Source organism: Tauraco erythrolophus, chromosome 18, assembly GCF_009769465.1.
Source record: "Tauraco erythrolophus isolate bTauEry1 chromosome 18, bTauEry1.pri, whole genome shotgun sequence".
NCBI lineage: Eukaryota > Metazoa > Chordata > Aves > Musophagiformes > Musophagidae > Tauraco > Tauraco erythrolophus.
In genome coordinates, this window is record NC_141482.1 from 1146083 (window position 1) to 1156464 (window position 10382).

Here is a 10382-nt window from a genome sequence, read left to right on the forward strand (position 1 = left end):
GTATCCCTCCCCTGTTCCTCCTGGATCTCTGATGCTGTTCCTGTATAATTTTTCTCTGCCTTGTAGAGCTAGGAGGGTTCTCACGTTTTCCCCTCACCGGCAGTACTAATGTGAGTATTGCTAAATGTCTGTCCAGTTGAAAAAGTGAACGAGGAAGACCTTTTTCCTCTCATCTTTTGCTCAGGTCTAAGAGGAAGGCTGCTTTTGTTACAAAAAACCTGAAATCTTGAAAAAGTCCGCCCTCAAAACTGAAAATGCAAAGCAAGAGATTCAGTAATGCTAGGAAATTGGAACAAGCTTTGGGTTTTTGTATCTGAAATGGGGAAAGAGAAGTTCAGCATTCAATTTGGGCAGCCACGCGTGGGCAAGCAGGTTGGTTTCTGGGAACTAACACAGTGGGAAGTCACTGGGAGAGAACTGGAGCGCTCGTCCTGCCTGATGGCGTTTCCTTTGCCCTTTTTCTCACGGGAACTGGTGGCTGTCATGCCGAGGGAAGGAGGAGGAGTATTCATGTCCTCACTCAGATTTTATTTCAGTGAAGTAACTAGAAGTCATTTTGCTCTCTGCTGCTTTCTTACGTCCCTGTGCTCGTGTGTCTAAAGGTGCTGTGATGCCACCTCCGCCGTTCGTGTCTTTAAGAGTATTTCAGACCTGCAGGCGTACCAGGTGGCTGTTGGGAGGGATTGTGACTTCTGTAAAAGCTTTTAAAGAACTTCTCACCATGCTTCAAGAAACGACGTCACAGAGTGAAGGCATTTATCTCCCTTATCTGCATAAAATCAAGTATTGTTCAGAATAATGTGATTTTGTTATTGTTGCTTGTTTTGAATCTGTTATAAATGGTGCACTTTATACTTGGGAAATATCTTTTGCTTATGTTGAAGCAAAAATTTGTACCTAATGTTAAGTTCTGAGACAGAGCGTTTCTTTTTCTCAAACATGTTAATCTGAGCCTCTCTGGACTAAGAATAAATTTATATACAAGGATTTTACTATTCTTTTAATTACTGTGTGTGACCTTTATTAAAAACAGTCTTACTGCACAAACAGCCAGTTGTGTTTCTGAAGGACAGGTGCTGCTCTGCGGAGGTGCAGATCTTCAGCTTGAGGAGATGGTTTCTTAATTTCCGTTTGCTCAAGTGCAGAGGGAGCGGGAGCTGCGGCGGAGCCGACACGGCTGTAAGGGACCGTGGGGAGGGCAGCTCGTAGCGGTTGTGCCAAGATGGGGGATCCGACCTCTCCTCGTGCCATGGGGTGAAACTGCAGCCAGCCGGCTGATGCCATCCTTACGGTGGCCAGCTTGGCTCCAGGCGTTGCTCCAGCTGTTGTGTAGGGGGGGAAAAGGGAGAAGCGAAGTTGTGCTGGACCAACCCGATCACCTTCTACAATGAAACGACTGGCCTGGTAGCTGAGGGGAGAGCAGTGGATGTTGTCTGCCTCAAGAAGTTGTTGAAGTGTGGTCTGGAGGAGGAGACAGTGGGGTGGACTGAAAACTGGCTGATGGGCTGGGCCAGGAGGGTGGGTGATCTGTGGCACAAGGTCTAGTTGGAGGCCAGGAACTAGTGGTGTACCCCGGGTGTCAATACTGCGTCCTGTCCCAGTAGTCTTCATCACTGATCTGGATGATCAGAGGGACCTGGATAGGCTGGAGAGATGGGCCTGTGAGAACCTCATGAAGTTCAACAAGGCCAGGTGCAAGGTCCTGCGCATGGATCGGGGCAATCCCAAGCACAAGTACAGGCTGGGCAGAGAATGGATGGAGAGCAGCATGGAGGAAAGAACTTGGGGGTGCTGATTGATGGGAAGCTCAACATGAGCCAGCAATGTGTGCTGGCAGCCCAGAAAGCCAACCGTGTCCTGGGCTGCATCCAGGGAGGGGATTCTGCCCCTCTGCTCTGCTCTCCTGAGAACCCCCTGCAGTGCTGCGTTCAGCTCTGGGGTCCCCAACACCAGAAGGACATGGAGCTGTTGGAGCAGGTCCAGAGGAGGCCACAAAGATGATGTGAGGGCTGGAGCACCTCTGCTATGGAGACAGGCTGAGAGAGTTGGGGCTGTTCAGCCTGGAGAAGAGAAGGCTCCGGGGAGACCTTCCAGCACCTCCCATTGCCTAAAGGGGCTACAGGAAAGCTGGAGAGGGGATTTGGACAAGGGTGTGGAGTGACAGGCCAAGGGGCAATGGCTCTGAACTGGAAGATGGGAGATTTAGATTAGATCTAAGGGAGAAATTCTTCCTTCTGAGGGTGGTGAGGCACTGGCACAGGTTGTCCAGGGAAGTTGTGGCTGCCCCATCCCTGGCAGTGTTCCAGGCCAGGTTGGATGGGGCTTTGAGCAACCTGGTGTAGTGGAGGGTGTCCCTGCCCATGGCAGGGGGGTTGGAACTGGATGATCTTGAAGGTCCCTTCCAATCCAAACCATTCTATGCTTCTATATTCATGACCTTCCCCCAACTCGTGCATGTTCAGCGTTACCCTCTCAAACAATGGGTCAGTTTTCTCTCACCTGGCATGTAAATGACTTGGCATCCTCAGTCCTTTGCCTCTGCCCTTTTCTTTTGAGTCTGGGGTATGTTTAGGGCAGGTGATCCATGAGTCACTGGTTGCCATCTCCCCCTGCCGGAATTCCCTTTCCTGCAGTTCCTGCTGCACATGCTGCACATCCAAAACATGGTAACAAAGTTTATACATTTTCTGGCATATTCCCCCTTCCAGGATGGCAAATTCTTGATGGGGAGTTTGTCAAGGACAAGGGTGTGTGTGTCATTCACAAGCAAGCTTTAAGCCAGACCATTTGGCACGGAGGGGGCTGTGGTGGGGGTAGGAGGGCTGGGGCACGGGCAGGGGGCCAGGCGGATTGAGGCCACCATGTCTCTTGGGGAGACGCCGGGCTCCTGGGCTGGAGCAGCTGGAGGGGGTGCAGCCCCTGACACCCTTCAGTGCCCATCTCGCGCTCCCTGGGGCCGCTGCCCAGCAGTGCCGCTGGTGGGTGCCATGTCCGGGGCAATTTCTGCCTTGGAGAGGGGGCAGGCGGCGAGGGCTGGGCAGGGGGAGCAGCTTCTGCACAGAGAGGGTGAGGGAGTGGGAAGCAGGAGGATGAGATCTGCTCTTGCAATGGGGGTGGACACTGCTGGGGCTGCTCAGCAGCTCAGGGATTGACTTTGGAGGGGAATGAGTAGTTGTAGAGCGTAAGGAGAGCAAGTGGCCATGGAGCGGCTCCAAAGGGTCCCTTGGGAGGTGGAATCAGTGGGGAAATGGCTGGTGAGGTTCAACACAGCTACGTGGAGGGATGTAAAGTGGGGGCTCGGTGGGATCCAGTCGCACAAAATTGTGGGTTTAGGGGAGGAGGTGACAACGGGTGAGGTCACGGGGTGATGCTTCAGCTCAGCACCCAGAATAAATGAATCAATTGTGGCCAAACCAGGCAGATCCTTGTCCTGCTGTGGAAACCCCAGGGCCACCCCTGCCTTCAGTCCCACCCGTGGGGCTGGTCCTGCTGCTCCGACAGGGCTGGTGGGTGGTGGAGGAGGAGGAGAAGGAGGAGGAGAGCTGGCCTGGCAGCGGGGAACGAGAGACCAGGCAAGAGACAGCAGGTCATGGAGCTGTGCGTGGGAAAGGGCCCGGGAGGGCTCCTGTCATCCCTCCCGTTGGGAGCAGGTTGGGGCGAGATGCCCAGCACAGCCTGGGCATCCCTGAGGAGGAGGCGCTGGTCCTCGGGCGGTGACGGGGTGGACAGAGAGCGCTGAACCTGGCAGAGGAGGGGACTGGCAGAGCAGCACCCCAGGCTGACCCCCCGCACCTGCTGCTGGCACACAGCCCCAGCCAGGACAGGGCACGGCCAGTGCCCTCCCAGCCACCGGCCTGCTCACCGCCGCTGGCCTCGCACAACGTCCCGGCGCCGTTTGGTGCTGTCAGAGCAAGGACGAGGCGGGGAGCGCAGCTCTGCCTCTTTATTGATGAGTGGGCACCATGTTGCCCGCCAGCCCTGGCGGCACCATCCCCAGTGGGGCAGAGGCTCCCTGGGCTTGCCGGGTCCTGCCGTCATTGCGCCGCTCTCGAATCTCACTCCTTCAGCTGGGGACCAGGCGGTGCTCAGCCCCGCAGCGTGCCCTCCTCCCGCCAGGCTGCACGGTCTGGGGGGACCCCAGTGTGGTGGCAGCAGCACTATGGGGGGCTGAGATCCCACTGCAGCCTGTCCCCGTCATGCTGCCCGCACCGTCCCGGCGGGGTCGGTGGGTGCTGGCAGGGAACAGCCGTGCGTGAGACATGGGTCCCAAAGCATCCCCCGCCCAGTGCCACCTTTGTCCCAGGTGTGGGCCGTGGGGTCAGGCCAGGCCCCACACTTCCAGCTCCTGGATGCGGAACTCCTCCCGGGGTGAGAGGGTCTCGTTGTCGAAGGTCTCGCAGGGGTGGCTGCCACCATGGAGCAGGTCTCTGTCCAGCCACAGCCCGAACCTACCGCTGGGAAGGTGCCAACAGCCCAGTCGGCTGAGTGTCCCTTCTCCTGCCTCCTCCGTGCCCGGAGACCCCCCCAGCCACCTCCCGGGGGACCAGCCACCTCCCCAGCCCCACTCCCAGACACCCACCTGCTGAGGATGCCGGGGACGAGGGATGGGCAAAGGGGCGAGGGATGGGCAAAACGGGCATGAGACATGACAGCAGACCCTGCCCCAGGGCTGCCACCCTGCCTGCAGACAGACCTGCTAGTAGCAGGGTCAGGGGCATGAAGTGGCCAGTGCTGCTGGGCAACCTCACCGCCGGTGTTGGCTTCAAACCGCTGCACCCGGCTCCACAAGGCAGCCTGGCCTCGGATCATGGCCTTGGTGGCCATCGGGGCTGGGGACCCCCTGGGCTGGCAAAGCTGCCGGCGCGGCTCCTACCTGCCCCCACCGACCATCAGCAGATCCATGTCCCCTTTCACGAAGAAATTGTTCCTGCCCGTCCACCTGAACACCTGCGTGGGAACGGCGATCGGCTGGGAGCGCGGGCTGGGGCGTCCCCATCCCATGTCCCTGTCCCATGGCTCTGCCTATCCCTGCTGAGTCCTGCTGCTCCAGAAGAGAGCTTGCGGGCACCATTCTGGTGCTGGCCTGTCCCTGCCAGCAGCCCTGGGGTCCCCTGAGGACAGCTGCCACCCACTGAGGCCACCAGCCCTGTCACACACACAGACTCCCCCGCTGACGCAGGTGGATGTGGCTGAGCTGCCTTCACGTCCCGCTGGCACCGGGCTGTGACTGCCCTGGCATGCGACGGGGCCCTGGTGACACCCTGCTGGGCAGGGTCCCCTTCCCTGACCCCCTGTCCCTGCACGGCCAGCTGGGACTTGCCTTCTCCCTGCAGCCCTGGCCAAACCGGGCAACTCCAGCTGGCAGGGACCCCAGGCAGGGTCCTCCCAGCCACTTCACCCACATCCAGCCAAGTGTGGCCATATCACCCCACACCATCACCCCAAACCCCTTCCCAGCATCTCGGGGACCCCCTGGCATCGCCGGGTCCCCAGGGCATCGCCAGCCCCCCACCCCCAGGGCACCCCGCGGCTGGCAGCCTGCAGCCCCCACCTTCAGCTCCGGGGAGAAGGAGAAGAGGAAGTTCTCCCCCGTCCCGTAGAAGCCGTTGCTGCAGTGAATGGCGGTGGTAGAGAAGGCACCGAAGGCCTGGAGGGAACAGAGAAGGGGGTGGCCCACGGTGCCTGGCAGGGCTCCCCAGTGCCCAAACGCATCCCACCATCCTGCCGAGGGGCAGCTGGCACGGGGAGGGCCCGGCCATACCTGTGCATCCGTGTCCCTGATGAGCAGCAGGGCCGGGGAGCCGGACCGGCCCCCGCAGCGGTACAGGGTGCGCAGGCTGAAGCCGTCGCGGGCAGTGCCGTACAGCAGGTGCCAGGGCTGCTGCCGCAGCCGCGGGGGCAGGTGGGGGCCCAGCTGGGGCAGAGTCACTCAGCCAGGGCCAGGAGGCCGCGTCTGAGCATCCCCCCCCCTCCAGTGTCTCTCCTGGAGGTCTCCCCACGCATCCTTCCTGCCCTCCAGCATCCTCCCAAGATGTCTCCCCAAACATCCTCCCTCCGAGCGTCCCCCCCAAGAAGGCTCCCCAGGCACCCTCCCCCTCCAAGCAGCTTCTTAAGAGCCTTCCTCCCACCTGAGCATCCTCCCCAAAGGTGTCCCCGAGCATCCTCCCCCTAAGCGTGTTCCTCAGGGGTCTCCTCAAGCTCCCAGCCCCCCTCCAGGGGACTCCCCCCAAACATCCTCACCCTGAGAACCCTTCTGGGATGTCTCCCCAAGCTTCCTGCCCCTGGCACCCCTCAAAGGCACCGCTGAGCTGGTTGTCCCCAGAGATGGGGACGTCACCCCTGGACCAGCTCCCGGCAGGACAGCGGCCGTGGCGGCGTGGCGGGACGGTGGGTGAGGGTGGGTGCCCGTGCTGGCCGGAGGGTCCCTCACCTCCTGGATCTCGCTGTCCCGCAGGACGCTGCTGGGCGCGCTCAGCACCAGCCTGCACGGCTCCTCCGGCGCGGGGGCCGCTGCGGGGGCTCCGTCCCAGCCCGGCCCCCCCCTCCGCCGCCGGCTCCCCGCACCCCACGGGCAGCTCCTCGTCCTGGTCGGGCTGGGGGCAGGCGGAGGTGAGGGTCCCAGCATCCCCGAACCCCACCCTGCTCGGGGTGTCTCCCACCCTGCGGCCGGGGGCTGGGCGAAGGGGCCCAAAGGCCACGGGGATGGGCGCTAGGCTGCGCCTCCAGCCCGGCTGCGCGATGCTCCCAACAGCCCTGCCGCGCCGTGCCGTGCCCTGGCACCCTGCCAGGCCGTGCCACCGCTGCACACGCGGAAGTTCAAGGGCTTGGGGCTGCCCGAGGAGGCGGAAGACGAAAAAGGCGACCGGGGAGGGGGGCGCTGCCACAACCCCCCGCCCCGCTCAGTGCCCAGCAAAAGGGGCGAAGCCCCGGCCGGGAGCGCCCCTCCGTGCCCACCGCCGGGCGGCCCCGCAGCACCAAGGATGTGCCTTGGTCCCAGTGGCAGCTGGTGAGGAGGCTCTGAGCGGCTGTGGGTGCAGCCCCTGCCCGAGGACAGGCGGGCAGTCGTTCTCTGCCGCCGGGGGGGACACGGGCATGAAACACCCCCGAGGGGAGGAGAGGGACGAGCGAGGGCAGCTGGGGGGCAGCGGGGCTGAAGGGGCAGATCCCGCCCGTGCCCGTCACCCTCCGCAACGCCCCAGCCCCTCGCTGCCCCCGGGGCAGCCCCATCTCTCTGCCCAGCCATGAAGCCAGGCTGGCCGGTGCCTCCGGGCACTGCCCCGCGGGTTGTTCCCAGCGCTCACGCTGCCAGGCGGGACCCCGCCGCGCCGGACCTACCAGGAGCTGGTACCGGGCACTGCGCCCCCTCATCGCGAGCCCGCGGGTGCCGCTGGGGTGCTGGGCACTGCGCTGCCGGGGAGCCCCGGGCACCGCCCTGGGTTAACGTTCACCCGCACTGGCCCCTCCCCGGGGCACGACACGGTGGGTGGCGGTGCTGGCAGCCTGCCCTGGTGCCGGGGGTCCGAGATGTGTTCCCCCTGCCCTCAGAGCCAGATGCTACTGGGGCTGGGGGGGGACACATCTCGGACCCCCGGAGATGTGTCCTAGATGTACGGGTGGGCAGGCATCCCCCTCTGCCAGGTGCCCGGTGGCTGTCACCTTCATGCCACAGCCGCTGCCTGGTTTGGCCAAGCGGGGAGCCCCGAGGCCACGGGGAGCCCTTGTTTTGGCATCAACAGGCAGGTTGTGCCGTGTTGCTCTTTGCAACACGACTGTTGCAATGGCTGTAGCAAGTGCCAACACACCGACACGCAGCACGTGCCGCTCGCTCTGGATTACCCGGGGTTGGTGTTCTGCAGCCTGGGCACTTGGAGAGCCAGGGCGTGGGGGCTGCAAGAGGAGAGACATTCCCCACCCCCCCCCCCCCGCCCCCCGACCAAGGCACCCTCAGGCACTACTGGAGAAGCCCTACTGCCGTGCCATGGTGTCTCCCCCTTCCTGTTGATGCCCCCCCTCCCCAAAACCAGCCAGCACGGCTGTGAGCCTGTGGGCTCAACCATGACAATGTCCCATTTATGGCAATACAGGCGTTTCCGTGTGCCCTGCATGGTGCCATGACAGCAACCGCAGCTTGTCCCAGGCCCCCAATTCTGGCGTTGCTCTTCACCCCCACTGCAGGGCCCACTGCACCCTCATTGGGCCCGGCTGCCCCAGTGTGTGGCTCCCAGCTCCGCCAGCCCCACCAGGCGTTGATGGCAGTGATGGCTCCAGGATGGCAGTGGGGGTGGGGGGGGGAGGTGTAGGGGGTGGGAGGAGGTTCCAGATGCCTGGCACGGCTGGCACTTGGCCACTGGCAGGGCCCTGGGTGGGCCAGGAGGACCTAGTGGCCCCAAAAGCTTCCCATGGGATCCACACCCTGCCCAGGAGCTGGGATGGGGCACCCAGTCCCTGCCTCAGCTGCCCCAGGGCGGCCGTTCCTGCCCTTGCCCCCTCCCTCTTCCTATCCTGTCCCTGTCCCTGCACTCACTTCTGCCCCGTCCCTGCCCTTCCCACACCCCCCAGCCATGCCAGTGCTTCTGTCCCTGTCCTTTACCCAGCCCCTGTCCCTGCACCCACTTCTGCCCCATCCCTGCCCGTCCCACACCCCCCAGCCATGCCAGTGCTTCTGTCCCTGTCCCTTACCCAGCCCCTGTCTCTGCACCCACCTTGCCCTTCACCCTGAGCCTGCCCCACCCTTTCTGTACCCCTGATTCTGTCCCTGCCCTTGCCCCTGCTCTGGCCCTTCTGTAGCCCTCCCCTGCCCGTGCTCATGCCCTTGCCCCTTGCACCTTCCTCTTCCTCATTCCTCTCTGCTTTTTTCTCTGTCCCTTTCCCTGCCCCTTGCCCTGCCCTGTCCTTGTCCCTGTCCTTCTCTTCCCCTGCCTCATCCCCTGCCCTGTCCCAGTCCCTGTCCCCCCTCATGCCAGTCCCCTGCCACTTGCTCTCCCTTTGCCCACAATGCTCTCGTGTTCTCTCTCAGGAACACCTCTGAGTCCAACTTTGGGACCTGCTCCCTGGGAGACCCAGATGGAGCCTGGGGGTGCCAGGGGGTGGTCGGAGCAGAGCCCTGGGCACCATCACAGGTACCAAACCAATTCCAGCTGCTGGAGCCAGAGGCCGGAGCCACTGCCCGGGGCTCAGCCCTGCCACATCGGCTCCCTCCTGATGGGTGAATTATTTCCTACTCGGAGGGAAGGGGGGGCTGTAAAATGGGCAGCCCCCGGACCGCCCCAGCTGTCCACCCCCTCACTGCCTTTCCCAGGGCTGTCGGGCTGACACGTGCACCCCCGGCATTTCCCCAAACGGGGCTGTCTCAGCGCGCCCCACAAACGTCCGTTTGCTCTTTGGTGTGTCCCAGAGCCGCTTGTTTTCCCTCCTGACCCCTGCGTCTGCTTTGAGTCCCCTCACGACCTCTCCACGTGCCTTTCGGTGCCTCCCAGAGCCCCTCCTCACCCCCCCCCAAACACAGAGCACATCGGAGGTGTTGAAAACTCGCACAGTTTATTCTGCTCCTCGACGTGCCCCGCGGCCGAGCGCAGCCCCGCCGTGGCCGGAGGCACAGGGCTGCTGTAGCCCAGCCAGGCTGGAGGGGCTGAGCACAGGGGGCTGAGCCGGGCTCGGATTAACACCCCCCCACCCCCCCCCCAAAGCGCTAATAGCAGTGCAGTAAGGCAAAAGTTTTTTTAATTGTCCAGAAAGAAAGAAGAGCCGTTTACACAACCACCTGGGCACACTGGCCACTCGGCTGCTCTGCACCAGGTACAGTTTGGTTTCGATGTTGTGACATTCCCAGCCCTTTGGATTTCAGTTGGGATCAGCGGGAAAGCTGGCTGCCTGCCGCCCCCACACCAGCGGGATGGCTTCCGCGCTGCGGTTCCCGCTTCTCGGCCACCACGCAGCCAGCAGAGCCAGGAGCTGGGCCGGGGGGGTCGCCCCGACGGGTCACATTCACGGGGCAGCAGCTCCGACGTGAGCAGGACTGAGCAGAGCCAGGGGGGAGCCGGGGGGGCCCAGGGCAGAGCTCGAACGGGGCTTCCGCACGCAGCCACGACACACGGGCACTGTGCTGGCAAGGGGGTAACACGGGGAAGTGCATATCCCATAGCATTAAGCATCTGCGAAATACTGGGAGCCCAACGACTCCACACCAGCAGCGGCTGAGGCTCCTCCTGGATTTGGTCTGGGGTCTAAAAGGGAGATTTTGAGCCCTCCTGGTCCCTCGCCCAGGCAGGCAGCTCACTCGGTCCACAGCCCCGCCGCTGCCCCAAGCGATCCCAACAGCACAGCGAGCCCTGCCAAGCTTTGCCACCCTACAGAAACCAGGAGCAGTGGGAACCTGCATCTCC

At 62.7% G+C, this 10382-nt stretch overlaps 1 protein-coding gene across 1 annotated transcript; it reads right to left on the reverse strand.

Moving 5' to 3' along the window:
• Positions 1–4318: 4318 nt before the first annotated feature.
• TLDC2 (TBC/LysM-associated domain containing 2) lies at positions 4319–6625 on the reverse strand. Its single transcript, XM_086623127.1, has 5 exons — positions 6431–6625; positions 5762–5914; positions 5552–5647; positions 4874–4947; positions 4319–4454 (listed from the first exon to the last, which is right to left on the reverse strand). Exons 1-5 carry the CDS (start codon positions 6623–6625, stop codon positions 4319–4321), a joined length of 654 nt encoding a protein of 217 aa, XP_086479253.1.
• Between the last annotated feature and the right edge of the window lie 3757 nt (positions 6626–10382).